Source organism: Mytilus edulis, chromosome 8, assembly GCF_963676685.1.
Source record: "Mytilus edulis chromosome 8, xbMytEdul2.2, whole genome shotgun sequence".
NCBI lineage: Eukaryota > Metazoa > Mollusca > Bivalvia > Mytilida > Mytilidae > Mytilus > Mytilus edulis.
Genome location: NC_092351.1, coordinates 11244478 through 11272020, shown reverse-complemented (window position 1 = coordinate 11272020; position 27543 = coordinate 11244478). Strand labels below are relative to the sequence as shown.

Genomic DNA, 27543 nt, shown 5'->3' with positions numbered 1-27543 from the left:
GCAAGAGTTTAAGACTGCAAGAGTCACTAAACGTAAGCAGATCATTGCTTACTCTCACATACGTCACGCCTAATGAACCAACTATTTTAATTGACCGAAATCAAAAACAAACTATGTCAATTTTCACGGTTCCAAAATATAATTTGTCCCAGATATTGTGTATCGATCGAAGATTATATACAAAGTTTATATTCAGATACTTTTTTTAAATGTTGTAATATCAATTAAATTTATAACAACATTGTTAACTTGTTTTATTTGGTCCTTCATATGTTTATAAGGTCTAGACATTCAGATAATTTGACCGCGGAAATAAGAGACCATTGTAGTAGAACTCAACATCTGGTGCAGTAAAAAGTGGTATTACATAACACTCCTTTAACTGATGTCACTTTATTTTCATATAGAAAGACAAAATGATAACATCTAACTTTGTTTTTTTTTATTTTTTGTAGTTTGTTTCAGTGTTTATTAAACCATTTGTATCCGACCTAGCCAAATCTTATGGTGCAATGAATAATCACGGAGTATCCGGTTACAGTGTAAGTCCAGTATGTGCTAGCCAATTAGCGGTAAAAGTACTGATAACTCATTGGTGGCCCCTGCTGTTTTTGTGCTCTTTGGTCGGATTGTTGTGTCTCTGATACATTCCCCATTTCCATTCTCAATTTTAAGGTATGGAATACCGTTTCAATCATTAGTTGTTATAACTCATTGAATAAGGTTCTAATTTTTCTCTCAACTCTTATACTCAATAATTTATCAACGACTTAGACAAAATATTTAATAAATTTTATTACAAACGGTAATATTGTTCATCGTGTGTAAGATTATAAAAATAAAATAAGGAAACAAAGTTTTTATGTCTTCATAACATATTTTCATCAGGATAACATATAAGATTAAACAGACAGTTTATCTCATAAACAAAAATGACATTAAACATGTTAAAATGTTAAAGGAATAATGGTCTATCTATGACAGAAATAGAAGCAAGAATTACAGACAAAGCCATCTAAATAAATGATTTGAAAACAAAATATTGAACAAACATTTTGTCAATATGAATATTTGATTATGCACACATAAAAACAATTTCAAGTTTTCTAATCATAGATACAGGAAGATGTGGTGTGAGTGCCAACGAGACAACTCTCCATCCAAATAACAATTAAAAAAAAGTAAACCGTTATAGGTCAATGTACAACCTTCAACACGGAGCCTTGACTCACACCGAACAACAAGCTATAAAGGGCCCTAAAATTACTAGTGTAAAACCATTCAAATGGGAAAACCAACGGTCTAATCTATATGTCTGTTTTTTAAATATATTCTCAACTTAAATTTAACCTGCGCTAGCCAAACAATTTTAATCAAAATTATTAGTTGTCTCCCTTAACATAATTTCTTTTGTTGATATCTTTTAATAAATAATTGAAAACGGTGTATGAAAATTCCATACAGTAAAAAAAAAGAGAAAACAGTATTCACAGAATTGACATTTGATAGCTCTTTAATGTGTGACTTATGTTCGTCTCTTTCATTGTTTGTCTTCTTGACCATTATACTGCTTGGTTTGGTTAGCCTGATGGTTCATGGCCCAATATTTGATAACTGTCTTTTGTTTTTATAGTTTGTATTGAGATATTTCTGAATCAATAGACGTGCTACATTGTTAAAAAATACGAATGGATCGTTAAAATATCTGCAACATATTTTAAATGGCTATAGTAAACCCTATGATAAAAAGTAGACTCAATTTACTTATTTAAATATCAAACAAGGCCAAACAATAGCAACCATTTACATTCTCACATCAACAATTCAAATTATTAATGCTCACTTGAAGTCTAAACTAATTTCACATTTCTTTTTAAAACAATTATGTAACACAGTATCATTATTCAAGAGGAGCACCTCACTTTTCAATCCACTTAATGCAAATGCTTATACAGTAAGTTCAGGAAACAAACGCTTTGAACAATGTTATTTATACTTATTACTTAATTTGTTAATTCCTAGCATTTTTCTCAACTATCAATTAACATTTTATCACCCATATTTTTAGTGGCAGTATAACAAACAGGTACTAAATTCTAAGCGTAAGAAAGAACCACATATAGAAAACAAAAACAAATTTAAAAAAAAACATTAATACTAAATTGTTTAAGATACGTAATGGACAACAAAAACAATAAAGTCCCCTTCGACTTCGTCAGTAGAGGACTAATTAAAGGAAACAAATTTTACCAAGCAAGGCCAATGTTTACACTAATGGGTACATGTATATTATATACAATTTAATCTGCGATAACTGTTAGTTTACAAATCTTGCTTGAATTCTTGAGATTCTGGTCTCAAAATCAATTTATACAATTAATGTAGACACGAAACATATGCATGAGCTTAGGATAATTTTTCGACAAATTTGTGTTTATTATGAACAATTCCAAGTCAAATTATGGACACAGAAATGAATTGTATCGGCCCAGTAATTAGTTCATATAGCTAACATAAATTACCTATTTTTTTATTTTGAAAAAAGCTGTAATTGTTTTGAGTTGATCAATTAATGAACTTGCTAGTTCTGCAATCTCTTTATTTAAAAGATATTTTAAGAAAAAACGAAGGTTTATTTTTCACTTTAAACATTTTTTAATACTGAAAGTTAAGAAAACAAAAGATGAGTTTCCAAGGTGCAGTATTAAAAGTGGTGTATAATCCGAGCTTTTCCCTGTATACTATAAGGACTTCTGCATCAGTAGTTTCTTTTTACACAGACTGTTAGTGGGCTATTGCCATTCAAAATATCTACAATGTACATGAAACTATAGGTATCCAATATTTCCTTTTTTTGTGACGGTAACAATTTACTGACCCGTTTTATTGTGAATATTACAGATTTTCATATATTTTTCCAACCTAAACAAATTCTTTATGACGAGGAACGTGGAACAGTTTTTAAAGTCTTAAAGTACGTCTATTATACATAAAATCGTAAAACACATTTGGGGGAAAATGAAAATCACATGAACAAAATAGTCAAATATTTGATACGATTTTACAGCTACTATAAAAAAAAATGTTTTATTCATTACATTTAATGGTTATGATGTGATAATAGTGTATTTATATAGCTAAGAATACATTATTATAACAAAACATCACAGAAAGCAGAGGTTTGATTTGAATCAATAATACTGGAAAAATTAAGATATCTACATGTGAACAATCAATGTGCATATATTTAACATACTATTAATGAAAATGAATTATATTGTAATGACAAAATTACTTATTCCATTAGTAACAAAATAAAACAAGAAAAGACAGTTATAGTGTAATGACAATTACTAATTTCATTAGCAACAAAATCAAACGTAAAAGTACATGTATAGTGTTATGACAACAATATTTTTCCATAAGCAACAAAAATAAAACAATATAAAGACAAAATCATTTCAAGACAGATTAGTTCTTTGATAAAAAAAACCTATATAATTTCAACTTTGATAACGCATTTGGAGCTGTAATTGATATATGTATCTGTATACCCATTGGAACAAAATGTTTGGAGGACAGATGCAATAAAAAAAAGTTATTTGTGCATTGAAATCAACTTGAACTAAACAGAACAGCAAAAACCATTGATGGCTAAACTTTGCCTAAACGAATATATCTTGAGTACATTTAAATTATTTGTGGTTTGAGAACGTACTTGAAAATTATAAGGTGAAATACTAGTTACTATGCTGATAATTATGTCCTCCTGAATGATAATACAGTTTTCATCTAAGAGCAGTTTGTCCTGGTTCGAAATCAATTTTACGTCCATTTTAAATTGATTATGCCATTTCAGTCACCGTGGATATTTATTAATTTATATGAGATGATGAGCAAAATAACATGATATTGACATACAAAGTAAAATATTGCATTCAGGAGTTCACTATATAGCCTTGAGATTTTTCTGAGATCTATTTATATATTGAATATCAAACGATACATTAACTGTCAAAAATAACCTATTTTGTAATAATCATCAAGACTGTAAACTTGGCAGTGCGTCAATATGGACAGAATTACAATCACCTTTCTGGTAAAAGATGTACACATTTTTATCATCTGACATTCTTCGCACATTCTGTGGTTGATCTCCAGTCAGTAAACCTACAATTAGAAAAGAAAAAAGATATCCCTAAAATACGTCGTAACTACAATCCCCTTCCCTTTCATGAATGTGACCTACCGAATTAGACTATTTACCGGATTTGTAATCACATAAGCAACAGGACGGTGCCACATGTGGAGCAGGATCTGCTTACCCTTCCGGAGCACCTGAGATCACCCCTAGTTTTTGGTGGGGTTCGTGTTGTTTATTCTTTAGTTTTCTATGTTGTGTCATGTGTACTATTGTTTTTCTGTTTGTCTTTTTCATTTTTAGCCATGGCGTTGTCAGTTTGTTTTAGATTTATGAGTTTGACTGTCCCTTTGGTATCTTTCGTCCCTCTTTTCTGACTTGAGACCATATTTGTAAAACAGTAAAGTTATTGCCTACAACTCATTCGAACAAATGGAATCGCTATCTGCAAACTACTGATTAATAAATTATCATTAAAACCTAAACTGCTTGTGGTTAAGCAGTTTAAAACAAATTGATTTGATTAATTAATTAAGAATTGTCTGATAATAAATTATGCAAAACAGTGTATATATCTCTGAAGAGATGAAAACTGTAATGAGTTGTGCATGATAACACATTTTTACTTTGTTCTGCATTACAGCATATTTCTTACATACTTTGATTTTTAACCCTGTATGCTAACATTGCCCATGTGCAATTTTTAAATTGTTTGTATATACATTGAACGATATAACATTTTCTGACGTCAGACACGCAAATCAATGAATGTGTTTGTAGATAGGTTTTTTGTTAAATTGTTACTTTTAAAATTGTTACACGATGATGATTTCTGTACCCATATTTTGACTATTTTATTTATTATGTCCGTTTAGTTCACGTATCATTGTTAATATAGCGGAATTTGATGAGACTGTCGTCAAAGTAAGAGGTTTGGCGCTTTAAAACAAGGTTTAATCCACCATTTTTCTACATTTGAAAATGCCTGTATCAAGTCAGGAATATGACAGTTCTTGTCTATTCGTTTTTGATGTGTTTGTCATTTGATTTTGCCATGTGATTAGGGACTTTCCGATTGGATTCTCCTCTGAGTTCAGTATTTTTGTAATTTTACTTTTTGTTACGTATTTGTCACTTACCGTCACATTCAAGTTGTGGGTCCTCACATTGCTCAAAGTCTGTACTTTCTGGAACTGAAAAAATAGAATTGTAATAAAAATAAATTACTGTTATTGATATTTGACTGTTAAATTTGGAAATGATAAGAAAAAAAATACAAGTCCCAAGTATAAAAGTATTTTTGACTTTTTTTGTAATGCATAACATGTACATCATGTTTTATTAGATAATTCCTATTATCTCACATGCGTAATGTAATAAATATACATAACATAACTTTATTAAATACATGCAAACACAAATAGCTTTATTCTTTATTTCACAAGACGAACGACAACTCGTTTCACTTATGCAAAAGTTAAAATTTGCGACATGTCGACTTTACAACTTACGTAAAGCATTAACAATAGTTTGTGTAGAACCTCCATTCAGTTGTGTTGTTTGATTATCATTCTTGTTCACTGATGACTTAGACTGGGCGAGTGTGGCAGCAGAAGTGGACGCTGTTACGTTATAGTAGTCTTTACTACAACATGATGAATGTTTGATGACATAGTACCCCAAGAATATAATACAAAATGCAGAGAAAGTTGAAATAACCAATATGACAACTAGTATGGTTTGAGATTTCTTGGCATGACCATTACCAACTATTGGCGGCAAATATGTGTCTCCTGGAGTTGAACTGAGCTTTGGGGTGACTGTCGTTTTTTCAATTTTCACTAGAATATAAATAGCATGTGTTTAATGCAAGCAATGGAGATCAAATCATCAGAAATATTCTCAGCATTCCATATGACAAAAGGTGTTCTTTATAGTTTCAACGTTTTGCTTTTGAGCAATGATTGTTATTTTCAAATGACATTCTAGCTTGTAAGTAAATTATAGAATTATGTGTGGCGTTTATTTTGCTCAACTAGTTTATATTATTGTTCAGGGACCAAACGAAGCTTGTCTCCAGATGCGGGATTTTCACCATTCATTGAACACCTATTACGGCATTTCAGCTATTTCTGCTTATTAGTCACCGATTTATTAGTCAGGTTGTTGTCTCTTTTGCACATTTCCCGTTTCCATTACCTATTCTTTTCTCTTGGTTGCCTTAGAAATTTACATAACTGCTAAATTCATAAAATTTGAATTTAGTGCCTTGAATCAAAATAGCATTACATAGAAAAAAGTCTAACTTAAATGTTTTTTGAACAACAATATATCTCTTACCACATGCAGCATGTTCCATCCAGGATTTTGTGTACCTGAAGTGGAAAAATAAATATCTAGTACCATACTATTGAAAAATTATTAGTATTAAATGGTTTCAAGAAAAAATAGTAAAAACTGATGAAGATATCAAATAATACTTTTACATTTTTGTTGTACATGCTAAAGAGAAAAGTAAAGGCAACACAAGGAGAGGTAAAACCAGCAATGAACGCAGTTGAAAGCATTAGGGTTTAAACTGTATGAATATAAATATACTGATTCAATTCATAATCTGAAGTTAAATGAAAGACAGAGGATTTTAGGTAAGAAAACAACCTTACCCTTTCAGACAGTCACCACATTCTGAATCTGTGTTCTGTGTACAGTTTGTTTTGAATTGTTTATTCTGTCCATGACAGTCAAGACATTCTGTACACTGGTAATGTGTCAAGGCATTCCCAAAGTATCCAGGATCACATATACATGGATAACAATCAAATGCTCCATGAAATTCATCGGTAGGTATTTCCTGTAATAATAATTTTTGTTATCACGAATTTAGTACCCGTATGCACTAAAGTCAGTTCAAAGTTAAACAACTTGCATATGTTGTTATACAATGTTAATTCGTTAACTGTATGAGTATATATTTATGCTCAATGTACAAGTTTCTGCAACATATGTACTAATTAATAATTGATTTCTCCGTCTATTTTAAAGGGATAAGAAATATATTACATTTAACTCATGTATACATGGTCAATTTTGTTGCTACGTACCTTGCTTTTATTCATATGGCCATGTGTATTACAGATGGGACACTCACTACATCTGTCAGAATATTCGTTTTTGAACTTTACACCCAGCTTGCAGTAACAAGGATAACAGTCTAATACACCGAATTCTGGACTGATTCTGATATTCTAAAAGTGTTAAAGAAGTATGATAAATAAAGGCAACTGTAGTGTACCGCTATTCGAAATTCATAAATCGATTGAGAAAAAAATAAATCCGGGCTACAAACTAAAACCGAGCAAAACTCATCATATATATATATATGATTAAGACTCGATTTAAGATTCGTGTTATTTAATGTGTTAAACATTAATATGGATAATTTACTTCTTTGATTTATTTAGCTCGAAGAAGTAGTGTGTTTTTTAAACGGTATGTGTATGGTACTTTACATTGTTGTATTTCATATCTATATAGTTTTGAATTAACAAAAATGGCACTAAGTCCTTTATTTTTTTTTATAAAGATAAATCGTAGTAGCTCTTTATTTCTATAAACTTATTTTATATTTCTTTTAAGTATTACCCTGTTGACCCTATAACTTATAACTTTACATGAACATACAACTTACAAACTGCAAATAGTTGTTAGCCTTTCTACAACGTGGACATCTTCGACATATTTCTTGATCGAAGTCGTAGTACTGTTTGCCCTTGACACATCCAGGGGAACCTACACTATTAACGATAAGTGTACTGTTTACCTCTGTAGAAGTCGTTGGCGCAACAAGCTGGTGCAGTATGTGCAGTGTAAATACTGGTAGTAAATATAATTCTACCATCTAACTGTATCGTGTGTATCTGAAATTGATAATAAAAAGTAGTTTGTATTATTCCTCTCCTTGAATGGATAATGATTTTGTTCTACTTTTTATACGCACGTTTACGGGACGTATTTTGTCATGCTATTGTTGACCGTCCGTCTGTTGACAAGAGCTCCCTTTCTATTTCTATAAATTTTTGATGTTACGTTTCCAGGGGTGATTTTTCAGTTTTCGGATAATATCCGTAAAGCGCTTTCACCAGTTTTCATGAAGCTTTGGTGACTGGTTTATAGGTATTATAATACCCTCCTTTTGGGTTTTTTTTAATATATATTTCTGATATGACATGTATGACATTTAGAAGTTATCGAAATTTATTCTTTGAATACGGTCGTATCATGCACTCATGGCGCAACTGTTTATTGTCTTTTGTTTTAATTTGAATCATTCCGTTTTTTTCCATAACTCAATTGAGTACTTCTCATGTAAACAGAAAGATGAGATAAAGAAAGCATTCAAGTATATACAGGTAGGGGAATTTCAACCAAATGATTTTTATTGCTTTGAACGCATGAAATTTATAAACTGATTATTAATTTTATTTTTTTTCAAAATTTTACACTCTTAAGAGGAGAAATGGATTTATCCTGATTTAAAGTAATTTCTTGCAATATGATTGGCTTATATTGTCCTAATATATTTCAGTGCAATTTTTTTAAGTCAATTCGAATTATCTCCCTTTTGCCATTGACTTTAATTAATTTTATAGGGGTAAATTCAGTAAATAAATATACGTCATCAAGTACCGCTCATTTGGGGAGAGCTTTCTGTATAAAGTTCTGTGCTCCTCTGAGTGGTAGATAATGTTTGTAATTAATATTTTTGGATAGATGGATCAAACCAGAGTTTAAAAAAGATAAAAAAAAAAATAGGTGTTCAATGTACTAATAATGTTTACTACAGGGTTAAAAAGTAATAGGGTCAGAAAAGGAATTAAGTGCGAATCTACAGTGTTTGCAAAAAAGTTCATGTGAACACCCAAATATGCCGCATGATCCTATGTTTCTATTGTTGCAAAAAATAGGGCTACGTTTGTACTTTTATGAGAGCTTTTAATTTCTAATGGTTAGCTAGGTATAAATTTAATTCGAAACATAGAAGTTAGCATTAAAGTCAATGGGAGATGTTTTACTGAATTTACTACTATATAAAAGAAGTCCTAATATTTTTCATTTTTCATTTGGCTGATTTTGTCCTTAATACTAATTAATAATTTAAATTCTGTTTGAATATTATTTTTTAAACAAAAAATAAGTGGTGTGATAACACAATCATAATACATTCGTTACACAGTGTTAAATGGTCCTAATACGGAATTTATCGGGTCAATAAAACTCGAAATGAATTGTATTGACCCGATAAATTTCCGTATACGGACCATTGCACACTGTGTAACGAACAATTTATAATGAAAGAAGAAACGATCACAAGAGAAAAAAAGAAAGAAGATACAACACAAATGCCACCAAAACGCGCGAGGGATGAAAACTTCTGTTCCGTAAAAGTACGTGTTATCCGGTCCATCAGTTGAAGCCGCGGAGTTGATAATTGACAAATACAAACCTGGTAGGTATAAGTAACTTCCTCATAAGATTGTTTGTGTTTATTTCTATCCCTGTTATTCCCGTATACTCATCACATTTAGCTATGTTGAATTGAGTTATAATATATAAATCAAATATAAGAGACAACAGTAAATTACCGATGTTAAAATCTATTAAATTCAGAAGATACAAATCAAGGAAACATAAAAAAAAAACCCAAAAGAATCACATTAACTCCGAATTTCAGCAAGACCCATTAGATGTTTTAGCTAAGCATGCATAAACCGCCCTTTGAACATGTATCGATCTGGTTGTTTTCTTAATTCTATTTTCATTCGAACGCTTTTGGCACATGGTGTCTTATCTAAACGGGAGACGGAATACACTTTGAATTAAAAAAAAAAACGCATCTGTCATCAGTACAGCAGTGCAGCACAACTATTTACTGGAATTATGTTTTAAGATATTAGGAATTGGAATCTTTTAAGTTAAACACTTTATAATACATTTCTATTTATAATACATTTTTATTTATAATACATTTCTACTGGGGAATAAGTTCTCATTTCCACTGCGACCACCGCTGTTTAAATATAAACAAAATGCTTATATGACTTATGTAATTGTAACTTAGTTCTATATTTTACAATTTGATACACGTCTTCAGCATTTTTTTCGGTTGTAAATCAACAATTCAGTGTAGACGTCATGCTCTAGTAAACACAGACATAAATAAAGTAGTATCGATTTATAAACATCACGTGACTTTTAATTTTCCATTTTACTCTAGTACGTTGTTGAAGTTCAGTCGATGGAAAAATTCAACATGAAAAATAATATGTAAGATAGCTAAAAAACATGTTTTTTTTTTTATTTATTTACTTATTAGAAACGTTACTGTCGTAAGGCAATGTGGTCAGTTGACACTGGGACAAATTGGGTCAGTTGTTATGGAAATGACTATGACACCCGTTATCAATAAAATAGCAAATGTCAGATTTTAATCAAGGTAAACTAAAAAGATTTTAAGGAACTACGATAAACATGTGTTTGTTCAAAAATAAACAAAACATCGGCAAAAATAGATAAAGAAAACATTCAGTATTTCATTAATAAATTCGAGAAGGGCCTCATGTCACGTGGGTAGTTTGTTTGTAAACAAAAGAATAATGGTCCACACATGAAATGTATTTTTATACTATTCATTTATATCGAAAATGTATTGTTATAAAGATATATAAAGTGACCATCGTATAAACAATTTAAGACCGTAATCATAATAACTATACATGTAGCTCTTTATTATATTTATCAAGATGTAGTACTACGTACGTGAATGACCTATTTTAATAATATTTTTCTGGTAGTTTGTTATGCGAGTTTGTGATATAATAGTTAACCCTTACATGTTAAAATCGTCAGCATAAAAACATTTAATTTTTAAGAAGAAAATAATTCATTTTTATACATAGAAATTACCACATCTTACCGAATATAATGAAGAATATCTCCTGAACAGACGACAACCCTCATGATTCAACTTGACAGTGAACTTTTCTCATGTGATCTCGGGCTTTGTGATCACTGTAGGCACAATGTGAATCGTACAAGTATCCATTGTTATACACAATGAGCAACCGAAAAATATATATTATTAATAATTTGATGCATGTACATGTGTTAAAAGGCATACGTTGGGGTTTTTTTCCGTTTATTTAGATCTACGTTGAACATAAAAACAAGAAAGATACCAAGCAGAAATAAAAAATAAATATTGTAACTCGACTTGATCAATAGCCAACAGGCAAAAATACGAAAGACAATACTTATCAAAGGTACCAGGATTATAATTTAAATTATACTCGGATACGCGAAGGCTGAGCAATATGAAACCCTTTAGGTGCCTCCGTCGGGTATGTGTAACAAAAATTTTATTCCGGCGTTACATTTGTTCCGCCGGAACAAATTTCATAGGGAATATGTTCCACCAGAACTTACGTCACAGAAAATATGTTGCAGCAATATAAGATTTGTTCCGGAACTAATTTTTTAACCAAGTGTGATATAAGTTCCGGAACAAAAATCACAGCACCATGATTTTTGTTCCAATATTAATATTTAAAAAAGAAAGTGAAATAAGTTCCTGTGATATTAGTTTTGAACGAAGGTATTTTATAGAAATCAATGAAAATGTTCTGTTCGAACCTATATCACAGAAAATAAGTTCTGTGCTTGCATGGGGTAAATTTTCAATTGAAGGCATGACTGTAGGATGAAGATAAGAAATAAAAGCGATTATAATGTATCATAATTTGTATCTATCTTTTATCGTTTATGTGGTATTCGACGTCCTTGTTTCCTGTTGATCTGTCATGGGTGTTCTTATCATAAATGTACTTAGCTATGGTCATTGCACAGTTTTTAAAGAGTGTGTCTTTTAATATAATTGATCAGTCACTTTGTCCTTTTAAAAAAAAGTACAAATGTTATATTAATACTTTTTTTCGGAATTACTTTTATTATTATTTCTTATTCTACTCTTTCCTGGCTCATAAGTGTCATTTTTAGTATTATTAATTGAGTATGTTTTTATCTTTTGCTTTACTCCACATGATCCAAATTGGATGTTTACACTTTCTATTTATTACATTATCAATATAATTCATGTTTTTTAATGACTTTAAACTGAAAGATGACAATTGCTCAGTATATAAGATAACTTGTTTAACCAGTGAGCATATTTCACAGACAAGGAACGTATTTCACCAGGTGAGGAACAAATTTCACAAATTAAGAACTTATTGCACCAGGTAAGAAACAAATGTCACAAACATGGAACTTATTTCACTAGGCCAGTAAGGAACACATTTCACTAGGTAAGGAACACATTTCACCAACCCAGAACTTATTTCACCAGGGAAAGTGTGGAACTGATTTCAGAGAGATGGAACAAATTGTATAGAAATTGTCTGTGAAAAAAGTTCTTCTAGAACATATTTTCTGGGAACAAATTTTGGCTCACATATGCAGTCACAGTTCGTGCTGCACTGGTGGCACCCTGCATGATAAGTTTGAATGATAAAAATCAGTCGAAAAATTAATCTTTTTCCGATAAATCGTAGTTTGACGTTGCAAAAATAATAATTTACATTCTAATATGACGTGCTTCTTTAGCCTTGTAAACAACACTGTGATAAAATTCTCGATAAAATATACTTAGCGCAGACTCAGAGATATACATAATAATGGCTGCTACAATATACTTCCCACGTAAATCTACATGTATTGGAACCTATTTACAGACCCTCTGCCGATTTTATTGTTTTAAAAAGTGCAATTAAAAAAAGAAAAAATAACTTTTTTTCTTATTCTTATGCATAATAAAAAGAAGTAATGCACAAGAGCTCGGAAAAATCAACAAAATAAAAATTAATTAAAATTCCGCGAAAATCTATTAATCTTTTTGGCGCATTTAAGTCATTTCAAAAGATGACGTCATACAAATGAAACCGCTAAAGTTGAAAGTTCTCTGTTGCGTGAACCATCGGAATTCGTATGATATTGTATTAAAACTGATTTTTGAGGTAGGTTTTGTTTTATTTTCTATTCAATTGCATTATTCGCATATTTACTCGTTTCAGCAAGTCAACATGGCGGCTCCTTAGTTACAAAATGTCAACTTTGGATTTAACGGAAGCTTACGAGAAAAACATGTAAATTAAACTGGCATATGTTGGATTTGAGAATTTAAAAAATTAAAAAGTTTTTTTCTAGCAGTTATTTACGAACTAACCTACGCAAGCTACATATTTATAAAGATATTTGAGCTTTATCTAGCAGGGAGTAAAAAAGAACAGCCACATTCACAGCATACCCACCCTCGCTTCAGTTTTTTAATGACCGTATTTGTCCTATTAGAATCGAAATAATTCATGGAAGCCATATATTGTTGGAAATTTACACATGGCCTGGGCCGTGATATTCGTTAATTTTATCCCTCGCTAACGCTCAGGATAAAATTCGAATATCACGGCCCAGGCCATGTGTAAATTTCCAACAATATATGGCTTCCATGAATTATTTCTTAATTAGCAACGTCATTACCTCCCCTGTACCTGTATCATATGCCCTTAACAGACTAAGCTGTATCATCGATATCTTTATTCACGTTTTATACAACAACTGAAGACTTATGATGGATTAAGTAAAGTAAAGTAATCTTTATTTAAAGTCGGGTTGCATATATACATAATAACAAAGAACATGAGCTCTTAAGAGCTCTTTAACCGACTGATATTAATAAACAAAACATACATGTAATAACATCAGATACACATACAACACAAACATACAGACATCACATATATATATTAATACATAGATAGCATATGCAGAATAAAAGCTAAGCAAGATATATTAAAACAAATGTCTAATATCAGCACATATATAGTAGCACATAGTATTTATATAAGAGTAGCACATGCAAACTTAAACACTTTAAGCACAAACAAAAGACTGCATGCAGCTATAGCAAAGGTAATGCATAAGCAAAAGAAATAAATGGCTAAATAAAAAATAAAAATAACTGCAAAAAGATAAAACATAAAAAAAAAAAAAAAACAGCAGGCTTCGAGATCAAGTTATGGGGCAGCAAGTAAGTACATTATTTACAAGAACTGCATGTACATTTTTCTGAAAAACACCAGGTGGAGATAAAATTTTTGAACTGGCCAAAAGTTGATAAGCTCCTTGCCTCATTTGGCAAGGAGTTCCAGAGTTTTGCTGCCTTATAACTAAAGCTTTTCTTACCATACCTTGTTGTTTTTGGCCTTGGTATATCTGCTATGCCTTTGTACCTGAAGTTATATGAATTTTCTTTAATATTTACTAAATTATGTAGGAATTCTGGACTTGATTTATTTATTATTTTATATGTCTCTAATGCCATGGTTCTCAATCTTCTGATTTTTAGTGCTGGTAGCTTAGATTGTTCAAGAAGTGTATTGTAAGAATTTGTGTAGTCGTCGTAAATAAATCTGAGTGCTCTTTCTTGTATTTTTTCTATTTTCTTTGTGTTTTGTTCACTGCAGAAGTGCCATGTAAGAGGACAGTAGCTGAGGTTTGACATGATAAATGAGTGGTATATTGTAAGTTTTGAAAGTCTGGTGAGATGAGTGCCAATTCTTTTTAGAACGTTTAGTTGTCGTGCAGCTTTTTTGCAAATATTTGAGATGTGAGTGTTGAAATCCAGTTTAAAGTCTATTGTTACACCGAGAAGTTTCACTTCGTCGTCACATTTTATGTTGAATCCATTTAGGTTGAAAGTAATATTTTGAGTGTGTGTTTTTTTACCTATGGAAATTGCCTGGAATTGTTCTGGGTTTTCCTGCATTTTGTTGAAAGAGAACCATGAGATTAGGGAATTACTATCTTCCTCTAATGGTTTAATAACTGATTCCAAAGTAGTACCTGTTTTTGAGAGGGTGTTATCATCAGCATAGTTGTATAAATCACAGTGTTTGACAAAAAGAAAAATATCATTTATACAAACATTAAATAATACAGGGCCTAGTATGATAGATCCCTGAGGAACACCTTTATATATATCTTGCATTTGACTGATACTCTGGCCTATTTTTACACACTGTTTTCTTGCAGTCAGATAGCTTTTGAGTAATTCCAGAGCAGATGGACTAAGGCCATATTTTTCCAATTTCAAAAGAAGTAAATCATGTGGGAGACAGTCAAAGGCTTTACTTAGGTCCATTAATATAGCCGCTAAATATTTAAATATTTAAATAATAATCAAACTGACAATATTGGGTTGGTCCTGTAACAAGAAAAATGTCGCGCAAATCTTTAATCTGTAGAAAGTTGTGGTCTTCAATTGTCTACAGAAGTTCAATATTTCTTACTCTGAAAAGACCTAGTCACCTAGTCGAACTAATTCTGTAAATGCATGTGTGCGGTGGTCGTCTGTTTAAGATACAGGTACGCTAAGATCGTTACTGATTGGATGAGGCCAATATAGTAGTGATTCTGTCCCTCATTTCACTGTCGAAACTTGAAATCCATTTTGATTGAAATACAGATCACGTGGGCACGGTTTGCTTTTAAATGCAAATGTTGTCAAGCTTTGGTGCAAAATCTTTATTTTAATCAGATTGCCTAAAAACACGTTTGGATGCTAGAGTCAACAGACATGCCGGCACATTTATTTATATTTAAGCAGAAATGCGTAATTTATTTTAAAAAAAAACAGGATTTTCTGTTCCGTACATTTTTTTTTTGGACTAGTTTACTGTTCCAAAGAAATACCCCATTACTTAATTAATTATCTTTTTTAGATTAGTAAACTTGATCATACTTTTTTACGGACGACAGTCAAACTCGTTATGTGTATCCGAGATTTTCTGAGTTAAATACATAAATGCTTGAAGACCAATAACCCTAAATTGGCCTGAACAGAAGGACAACAAAAAACAAATAACAAACGGTTTTATTAAAACTATTATCTAAATTTAAAAATGCATAAAATATAATAAACAAAAGATATACAGACTCAATAATCCGTGGAAACCGTACGTATTGCTTGTACATGACTTGAAGTTAATTCCTTATCGAATGATTTGGGTAATTTCTCTCATAAACAGATATTTTGGCAAATTATTTACTGAATTTAAAAGTTACTTCTAAATTTAAAAAATGAAAATTTATCTTCTTTTTACCTCAGTTTCGTCGGAAAATTATCTGTGTTTTAAAAGACAATAGTCCATTGGATTGTCGTGCGAAATCGTTTTCCCTATTGAACTACTGTTCTCTGTGAAGTATTGGAATGTGGGAAATCCCATAGTTTTACAGTATTGAATATGTTTATTCGTGTGCACTTTTTAATTCATCTTTGCTAAAGTTGTTTCTACTCTTCTTGTAATAATTAAGAAATAAAAGATAAGTATTATTTTAATTTTCATGTCGTTTTAACAAAACGAAACTACGTTGAAATACTACAATCGACGAACACGTGAACACGGTCCAATAATTACGATTGTAAACAGTCTTCCCTTGTTAATGACCCTGGTACCGTTTTATGGAAGTTGTCATATGATTTATCAATTAAACATTATTTGAAAACTATTTTTAAACTCTCTTCGCCGATTTACTAATTGCTGGAGCTAATTGAAACAAAAGTCGCAGCTTGAAACTTGGAAAATATACAAAATTGAGCTGTAACTATGTTGTTATTATCTGTTCTTGCCTATGATGTTAACCTAATTGTACCATAGTCTCTTTACAGTCTATTTTCACCAAATTTATTTGCCCTTCTCCATTAATCATGCAACGTATACAAGCGGTTGCCGTATTTGTTTACAAACTTACCATTATAAAATATATTCTTAGTCCATGTTAATGCACACAAACCTGAGTCCTAAACTTATGAGATTTCCTATCCCATTTCACCACCTTACCGATCTACTTCTTAGATCAACTGCCCATGTGTTTATACTGATAACTATCTAGTGTTTATTGTTTTTCTATAAAGTTTATTCTGTTAATTCAAGTATCTACTTTTATTTCCCCAGTAAATAAATCTTTTCTGTTCCTGATCTTGATAAATTTGGGGGACTTTATAAACTCAAAAACGGATCAAGCCCCGTTGTTAACTTGGAAATTATTTGTTCAATCGACCTCTTTCTAGATCAGAAAATGTCTGTACCAAGTTAGGAGTATGACACTTTTTATGCATTCGTTTGATGTGTTTGACCTTTATTTTTTTTTTTTTTTTTTTTTTTTTTTTATTTTCCAAATTAAAGGGCCCATTAAGAGCATAACATTAATTACAACATGACATAAACATTACAGAGTGATTAAAGAAACATAAAATAATAATTGAAATTCAAATGCATGAAGAAAGGATCAGTGGTCAAGGGGAGATAATTTTGATATATTTTAGAGTATCTAACTAATTTTCTGATTTTCTCAGTTGCAGGCCTTTATCCAGGTATGCACATAAAATAGATAAAAATCTGCTATCTTCATAAATCATGATCCATGAAAAAAGATCATTTATATTTAAACTATCTAAACTGGGGTATTTTTTTATATAATCAGTGATATATCTCTTCTGAGGTTATTGTAAATAGGGCATTCCAGAAGAAAGTGCATTTCATTTTCAATACAATTTGTATTACAATATTATTAGTTACATAGTGTGCTAGTGACCTAATACGGTATATATGGGGTCAGTAAATTCCCCATATATACCGTATTACGTCACTAGCACACTATGTAACGAATTTATCTTACCGACTATCTTAACGTGTGAAATTAAGACTAGTGATTCTCAAAACGAGCAAGTCTCCAATACTGTTAGCGCTAAGAAAATACTTCCATTAATCCTACAAAAACAGATGCCAACAATAACGACTTGTAAGGTTTAAATGTGTTTTATGAATTTGTTTCAATCTGAATCATCAATTTCTTCGTCTGTTGGAACTTTTAAGATTTTTTCTCAGTACCGTTTTGTTTTTTACAAAGGGACATAACACCATTACTAACCGTGTATTAAATAAGCCCCGCCCCCTTCTTACCTAATAAGGAATATAAAGGGACGTAGCTCCACTACTAACCGTGTATGAGATAAACCCCGCCTCCCTACTAACCTAATATCAAATATACACGGTTTGCACGCGGACGCTTTTAACCAATCATATTCCTGGAAATGTATAGGAGGTAAGATAAAAACATATCCTCTCATGTCGAGGTAATATTTCATATTTACCACATACATTGGTAATTCGTTCATGTCTGCCAGTTTCTATTCTTAAACAGTGATTGCTAAGTCTGTATTTTGTTAACAAATGTTTTTGTGGGTGCTTTAAATCTAAATAATTTTCATAGTCAAATGACTTTTTGAATGAAAAATAAGTGTCCAATTTGCCTTGATTCTGTAAATAAAAATCTCGCATTTTCTCCCAATCATTTTGAAAATTTAATTTCAGCTGTTTTTTCAATAAGTTTTTAAATTTATTTTTTCCTAGATTTTTACATATATTTAGGTCAATACCCAATTTTTCACTGTAGAAAATGATATTAGAGAGCCATGAATTATTGGAACTGGTTTGACCTTTACTTTCTATCATTTTTAACTCAGCATAAGCATTTTTCAATAAATCAGATGGAGAATTCTCTAGTCTATGCTAATACATAAACATATGTGTTAGCAAATTTATATAAAGAGGATATCTACCCAATTCAGACAGGACTGCTACATTTGTGCACATCTTTGTAACACCAATAATATACTTACAAAATTTAAAATTTAGCTTCTCAAACTCCCAATCTTTAAATATGTCATAAAGGGACAATTTTTTTCCTTTTAGAAGTAATGTTAATAACACCCCAATTTTCACAACCATAAGTTACAATTGGCTGTATACAGTGATCAAATAAATGCAAAAGAGTTTTAATAGGAGGATCAGATGATTTCAAATCTTTATAAAGTTTAAAACTTGCCTTTTGACCTTTTTGGAATAATTGTTTCCTGGCTTCATTAAAGTTTCCAGTATTTTGGATGACTATGCCAAGATATTTGTATTGTTTAAAACATTCAATAGAATTATTTCCTACATTGAAATTTTCATTAAGGAGTCTACCACTCCTATTGAATATTATAATCTTGGTTTTCTTCACATTTATTTCCATACACCAATCTTTGCAGAATGTGCACAAAGTATCAAGTCTCTTCTGAAGCCCTTCTTTTGAGTCAGATATTAATACAAGATCATCAGCATAAAGTAGACATGGTATCTTTTCATCATTTAAATTGACATCATCATAATTGTTAGATAATATATCTGGCAAATCATTAATAAACAGTTTAAACAATGTGGGACTCAAAACGTCACCTTGTCGTACACCAACATTATATCTAAAAAAATCAGTTATTTTGTCTTCTACTTTAACACACACTTTGTCGTTACTATACATAGATTTCAAAATGTTATAAAAATACCATTATTTGTATGCTGTAATAATTTGTATATATAATATTATATCTTTATTTACCAAAGTCATAACAACTATAGGCATACAACATATAAACTACACAAAGTATACATAGATAGCAGAAGGTAATGTGTTACACATATTACATCATGTTAGATCTTAATTTTTGTGCACGAAATATAAATTTACCCAAATTACATAATTCTCTAGGATTATTAGAACTCATTAATTGTATATATTTATACATAGAAGGTTTTCTCCAATAATATGGTTTTATAAAATAAGATCTAAGACCTTGATAAGTAGGACATTTTAAAATAAAATGCATCTCATCTTCAATGTCATTTTTACAAAAACTACATAGTCTATTACTTCTTGGAATTGCAGAATAGCGACCACATTCTATAGCTAAATCATGACTACTAAGTCTTATTTTGGTAATACATGTCTTATAAATAACTGGTATTGGTTTACATGAATAATTTTGTAAACAAAAATTTTGAACCATATATCTATAACTTTTACATTTCACTAAATTATTCCTTTGGCTGTCAAAATCTTGCTTCAGACAATCAAACAGGCGTCGTTTAATTATCAAGTATAAACTACTGGAGAGCTTACTATCTAAAAATAAACCTTGATTATACCAAATATCACCTAAACCTATACTGAGCAACTCATTTTTAATAAAATACAACCAATTTGTCTTATTATTTGGACATTTTTGTAAATCGTCATATAAAAAACAGTAACAGTTTTTCAAAATACAGTTTGTAGTACATAACAGCTTAAACCAGTATTTAAAAATTCGACATTTTCTGGTGTGCAATAATGGTAATCTACCTAGCTCGTAGTACACCATGACATTACTAGTAGAGCTTTTTACTTTCATAATATTTTTACAATAGCCCAGATGTATCCTTTCTATAGCTGGTGCCTTGTGAGCACCCCAAATTTCACAACCATAACAAAGTACACCGTTTATATAAGTATCAAAAAGCGAAAGTAAAGTTACAAAATTCAAATATATATCTTTTTCATTTCTCCTTAAGGCAAACACAGCTTTTCTACCCTGTTCTGAGAGTTTCTGCTGTAACACATTATATTTACCATTTAAATTTAACAAAATACCAAGATAACTAAACTTATCTACAACTTCTATTTCCTGGTTATTATAATACCATTTTTCATTGTCATGTATTTTTCCACCCTTTCTAAAAACAACAATTTTCGTTTTTGCTATATTCACACTAAGTGACCATTTGGAGGTATAATCATACAAAGTATCAAGTAATGTTTGTAATCCAGACACAGTTTCTGAAAAAATAACCATATCGTCAGCGTACATTAGTAAAAATAAATTTAATTCCTTCATCTCATAAGGAATAGAGTCACTATTTATAAAAGCCATTTCACAATCATTGACATACATAGAAAAAAATATCGGTGATAATACTTCACCTTGCATCAAACCTACTTCAATAGTAAAATAATCAGAGTTGAACCCATCAACACTTACACAAGAAGTGACATTAGAATACATTGCTTTGATAACCATTAAAAATTTACCTTGTATACCAATTTTTGATAGTTTATACCATAACATATATCTTTGAACAGTGTCAAAAGCTTTCGTGTAGTCTACAAAACAACAATAAAAACGATTTTTGGCTGATAAGGATTTGAAAATTAATGATGTAAGAGCAAAAATAGCATCTACTGTACCAAGACCGGGACGAAAGCCGAACTGGGCATCGGTCACAATATCAAACGTTTCCGACCAGTCTATCAAACGTTGATTAAGAACGGTCGTAAATAACTTTCCAAAATTACTGACTAAACTAATCCCTCTGTAGTTGTTCGGATCAAGCACACTACCCTTCTTGAATATAGGTATAAGTATGGCTTTAGCCCAATCTGTAGGGAAAATTCCGGACTGTAAAATTCCATTAAAAATGTACAGTAATACAGGCATAAACACATCTTTGTATTCAATAAAATATTCGTTAAGAATTCCATCAACTCCATGACTTTTATTACGTTTAAGGTTACGAATAGCTTTCAAAATGTCATTTTCTGTAATTTCTCTATCAAGTTCCTCATAGACGCATTCACCATCAGTATTATAAAATTGGCTGTCGTCAAGTACAGCATCTGTGTCTGATGAGCACAATGACTTAAAATGTTCGTGGAACAACTTTAATGGTACATCATGTTTAGAGGACGCTTTCCTTTTAAATTTCTTGTAAAATAATTTAGGGTTTGTAAGTCTCATTATGTCTAGCATGTTTCCTTCAGTGCGCATATACTCTCGTTTCAAGCGACGTTCTAGTGTTTTATAGTCCTTTTTCGCTCGGATTAAATTACTATGGTTTAGTTGCGATTTCAGTCTATTAAATATATTTAAACAGTTTATATAGCGGCGATGAAGGTCTTTACACAGGGCGTTGAACCAAGGTTTATCATCACAAATGTTAGATCTGCAAGATTTATAATTGTTTGTCCTCTTTTTAAAAAATGGTGCCATAATGTCATTTAACGTAATAGTGAATTCGGCCAACGAATTGTCGAGTAATTGCTGCCGATCAAAGTCAATCCGTTCACGACACAAATTTATCTTTTCCATATTATTCATTAAACAATCTCTACATTGTTCTTTTAATTCATCATTCCATTTAAATTTGTCCTGAGACAGTTTCTCTCCGTTTTCATCACCCGGAAACGGTGTTGAATTTTGTTTGTTACACAGTAATGAAAGTTGTATATGTAGAAATGCGTGGTCGGAAAAAGTTGTAAAATTAGACACAATAAGTTGACGCACTATCGGGAAAAGTGACACTGGGACTAATAGGTAGTCTATAACGCTCATTCCATTCGCACCACAAAATGTAAAATCATTTGCAAAACCATTGTTATGCCGGCCATTTAATATTCTCAAACCCGAGGCTTTACATAGCGAGATAAGTTTTGGGCCATAGCAGTTTGTATTGTTGTCAGGATTTTTTCTTACATTGAGTTCTATATCAGCAGAATAATCAAAAATATCATCAAGTCTATTCCTTATAGTAGTATGAATACTATCGTTACTCACAAAATCATCTATTGCCCCAGTTCGACTATTTGTATCACCCAAAAGTATAACATTACCAAGTGAAGAGTAAAGTGCAATACTATTTTCTAAATCAGCAAATAAATCACAATTATAAAGTTTATAAAAATTCGATCTGACAGGGGGTATATAAACGCAGGCAATAAATAAGTTTTTATCACTTGTAACAATATTCTTTTCAATTTTCAACCATATAATTGTATCATGAATACATGTTTCAACAGAAAGGACTAGGGGCTATTCGGTATTTTTGCTTATTTTCCCAATAATGACGTCATTTACACCTACCATTGTGACGTCATTGAACCTTTTTTAGTTAAGTAAAAACATTTTTTTTAAATCCTTTACTCATATTCTAATAATTTATGGAGAAAAATCTGCTCTGTTAGAATTTTTATTATCTTGTAAATATGGGGCCATTTTAGGCCATTAAAGCCCCTACTCCTTTTATTAGAAAAACACTCTTTAATTAAAATTACAATACCTCCTCCTTGAGTAGATTTAGACTTTCGTCTAGCATACAAAAAACAATCATAACCAGGAATAGAAAAACTAAAATCATTTTTAAACCAACATTCTGTAAGAAAAACTATATCATATGTGCAAATAAAATTCAAAAATGAAATGTTATCAAGTTTATTTTGAATACCACCATTCACGTTCCAAGAAATTACTTTCAAATTGTCACAGTTTTTTGAATGAGACACAAAACCTCCAACGCTATCCTAGTCTTCTTTGGTAGTAGCCTGCTTCTCGTCAGTTTGATGAGTTGTCTTGTCAGTGCATATATCTACATCGATCTTCTCATTCGGTATCTGAGTTTCCAGTTTGGGTAAGAATTGTTTGTGCTTAATCTGATCGAAAAGCTCATTATTTATATACAGTTTATCTCTGATCATCACTGCTTTAGCTTGTTGAGCACGAGCTTTTCTTTGAATTGGGAGCAATTGTTTTCTTTTAGCGAGCACATCTGGTGTATACTGTACACTGAGACCGAACGGAGAGCCCTTTAATTTGTAAGCAGATGACTTCACTACCTCACGCTGTTTAAAATTTTCAAAAGTTGCAATTATTGGCCTTGCCAATGGCTTGTATTTGCTATTCATACGTCGAACGCTGCGGAAATTGATATTTGTTTTAACCTCTATTTCATCGCGAGCGAAACCACTAAGCAGATTTTGGACATCCTCACCTGGCATGTCCACAATACCGTAGAATATTAGATTGTTTTTTTGTAGCCTCATATAGCAAATCAGACACGGTTGACTTTAACTCGCTGTTTTGTTTATGTATTTCAGCTATTTCTTTCTTTAATTTCGACCCCTTTCCTGGACTACCAGAACCCCCAGATGCCTGTGCAATCCACAAATTATCCTTTTCTGCATTTAATTGGTCAAGTTTGATATTAAAACTGTCACACGTATTATTTAATTCAGATACTTGAGTAGTGAGTTTTTTAACATCAGATTCGGATGTTTTTACCCTGGTGAATAAACTATCAACTGCCTCACAAAGACTGTCAAATTTATCCAGTTTTTTATCCATACTTTCAAGTTTGCTCAATCTAGAATCAATAGAACTGATGCTGTGCATAATATGACTGAGAATACTACTATCCGCAACGAGCGGTGTATATTGGCTAAAATGCACAGGTTGGGGTCCAGAAAAAGGGGGAGGGTACAGATACGGATATGATGTGCTGCTTTGCTGTTTTTGGTTTTGTATGAAATTCTCAGGTGTCATCTGAGCAGAAATATTTCCTTGTTCACTATAATCGACTGAATTACTTGCAGTTTGTTGTTTATTTTGTTTTTTATTTGATTTCTTGTATGGCTGTTTGGAAGTTAAATCGAACGAAGAATCAGTATTCTGTGACGAATCCATAAGCTTGCGTTTTGTGCTTGGTTTCGTCTTTCTCCTAGTCATCATTTAATGTTCAATATGGCACTCTATCGTATTTATCTTTAACAAGACTGTGTAAAGTTATTTCAAATGAAACACAATGTAAACAAACTAACTAGGTACTGTCGTTGTTGGATGTACTCGAATGATTATTACTATTACTATTAACAACTAACCATTACTACAGTGTTATGTCAACTTTCCGTGTAAAATACTGATGTTACAAACGTTACTGGAACTTATGAATATGTTTAACTCCACAAACACTCAGTAATAAATACAGACTATGTCATTACATCGAGTTTTCCTGTCCCTGTTGGAAAACACACCACCTTCATACTTGATCACGTGACCCACGTATATAATATACCAATATGAATAACCTTGTCAAAGGCCTTGCGAAAATCTACAAAACATACATACAATTTACCTTTGCCTCTTTTAACATATTTTTCTATGAGACATTTTAGTACAAAAATGTGATCCGAAGTGCGAGCTTTCTTAGAAAAACCAATTTGAGTTTTGTTTATGATATTATTATCAGATAAAAATTTATCAAGTCTGTTATACAGAATGGTATTGAAAAGTTTGCCAAGACTATTATTGATGGCAATACCTCTGTAATTTTCAGGGTTCTGCGGGTTATCAGATTTGAATATAGGAGTAATGTAGCTCTCAGACCAATTACTGGGATAAATGCCAGATAGAAGAATGGCATTAAAAAGTTTTAGTAAGCAATCTTGCATACAACTCTGTGAAACTTTTAACATTTCATTTGTAATAGTGTCTAGACCTGGACTTTTCCCAGATTTTAATTGCCTCAGGGCTTTTTGGAGTTCACCAGGGGTGATTTTAAAGTCAATCTCACTGAATCCAAAGTTTTTCTTTTCTAATAGTTCAATATTGCCATTTGATCAGGAACTTACAGGTTTGAATTTTCCCCTAAGTTCGGTATTTTTATTTTTTTACTTTTTAAGTACAATGTCTTTATCTTTTAAAGCATGCATACCTGCTATAGGTATCCAAACAAAGTTAAAATGTCGAAATTTTGAAACAGACACAAATAAAGATTTTTTGTTTTAAAAGATACGAGACCCCAAAACAAAAACATATTGCTATCAAGTTGAGAAGCATAAACTGCCTGTTTCAAAAGTTACACAGTAACCACATTGTTGAAAGTACCTTTATCTGATTTTTTTAACAATTCTATCTCGAAAGTCCTGAAAATTGTTAATAATCTGTTCCTGTACATGTTGCCGTTTTCAAATCGATTTTATCTCTAATACTTTTTGAGAAAATGCAAAGGTAAGCATTGTAAGTTTCCATTTACTGGTAGTTCAACAAGTGAACAAATTAAAACCTGTCAATGGAAAAATTTAAAATTCGTATACAAATTTAATAAGATTACTAGTATTTTAACTCTTTTTAATTTATTGATCAGTTAGGTTGGGCAATATTGTATAAAGAAAAATAACAAAAATATCGAACTATTATGAAAATTTGGATATAACATCCCTTTTTTAAAATCAAATAACCGAATTAAAAGCTTAAACACGTACATCAAACAAATGGATAACAACTGTAATATTTCTGACATGGTACAGACATTTTCTGTTACAGTTTGAACAGTTTTGATAGTACCTATAGAAGGATTTTCAAGCAAATAGTTGAAATTTTTGATAAAGACAAAGTAGTATTACATTAGATTACAAGATTTTCAAGAATGAAAATAAACATTCTGAAAATTATAAATAGAACTAGCATTCCGTCATTCATTCATAAATACAACTAACGCGTCACATGTCACATGGATAGTTTGTTTATAAACAAACTAATGTCACTTATGATACACGCATGGATTTTGTTTTTCGAGTGTATATTATTTTTGTTAAGTTTAAACTAACATATATATATATGAACGATGACCTAACAGACAGCAGTCACCCTATGTATCTTTATTTTGACATCAAATTCAAGTTTTAAGAAAACCCACTAAATAAATTTTTATATATGTATGACCTACATTCCTGACGTTTATCCAGCTGCCTGATTTGCAATTTTTGGAAATTGTCGTCACCCTTACATGAACAAATTGTCAGAAATAATACATCTAATTATTCTGAAACAGTTCTTCTTTTTCACTCATAGTAATGTAGACAACTTACCAGTTAAAATGAAGAATATCCCCTGAATTAAAAACATCGACCACATTTATTCATCATGCATGTGATCCAATGTTTGGTCACTGTTGACATACCGTTAGTCGAACAATTATCCTCTGTTGTACATAATATACGATCAAGACATTACAGTAAGTGATGAAAATCAAATGTTATGTTTTAAAATATTTAACTCGGAACATTGATATAAGAAAGATACCAAGGAGAAATAAAAGTAATCCATCATGAAAAAGATAAAAGTAGAGGGAAAATAAGACATATCGAAAAACAATTATACTCTGTTAACACTACATAGAAACAAACAGATTGGGGATCAACTCGAAACAAAAAAGGGAACAAGTTAAACTGATCGTGCAGTCGTGTAAACGTCGAGTTCTAATTGTGCAGGACACGCTCAGTAAAAGTATACGTGAATTATAAGTCGTTTTCGTTGAAAAGATATCAAGGTATCACACTACCAGCATTGATGTATATACACTCGCATTTCTAATATAAGTCAAACTTCTAATACACAAAATACATGTATGTGTTGCCAATTTTTACCTTGATATGTTAAACTAATCCATGAATTTATATGAATGTAACTTTGTTTAAGAAACAACAAATGACTTCTTGTGCCTTAAACATTTATGGTTCAGAAATTAAACATCTTGGGTTGCTCTTAAGAAAACGGATGTTGGCACAAAAAATACAAACTTTTAATCGGTTAAACGAGTTAAAAG

The 27543-nt window shown here is 31.2% G+C and overlaps 2 protein-coding genes across 4 annotated transcripts in view; both read right to left on the bottom strand.

Moving 5' to 3' along the window:
* The window catches only part of LOC139484788 (tumor necrosis factor receptor superfamily member 27-like), a 68137-nt gene extending 56952 nt beyond the window's left edge, over nt 1–11185 (bottom strand). For all 3 annotated transcript variants that reach the window (XM_071268753.1, XM_071268756.1, XM_071268755.1), the window contains exon 1: nt 11115–11185. The gene's annotated coding sequence lies outside the window, so the exon portion shown is untranslated. The remainder of the gene's footprint in view (nt 1–11114) is intronic.
* Nucleotides 777–26864, bottom strand: LOC139484787 (uncharacterized). The gene is made up of 8 exons (XM_071268751.1): nt 26807–26864; nt 7830–8058; nt 7243–7386; nt 6805–6992; nt 6482–6516; nt 5653–5982; nt 5281–5334; nt 777–4170 (listed from the first exon to the last, which is right to left on the bottom strand). Exons 2-8 carry the CDS (start codon nt 8037–8039, stop codon nt 4043–4045), a joined length of 1089 nt encoding a protein of 362 aa, XP_071124852.1. The 5' UTR covers nt 8040–8058; nt 26807–26864; the 3' UTR covers nt 777–4042.
* Nucleotides 26865–27543: the final 679 nt, after the last annotated feature.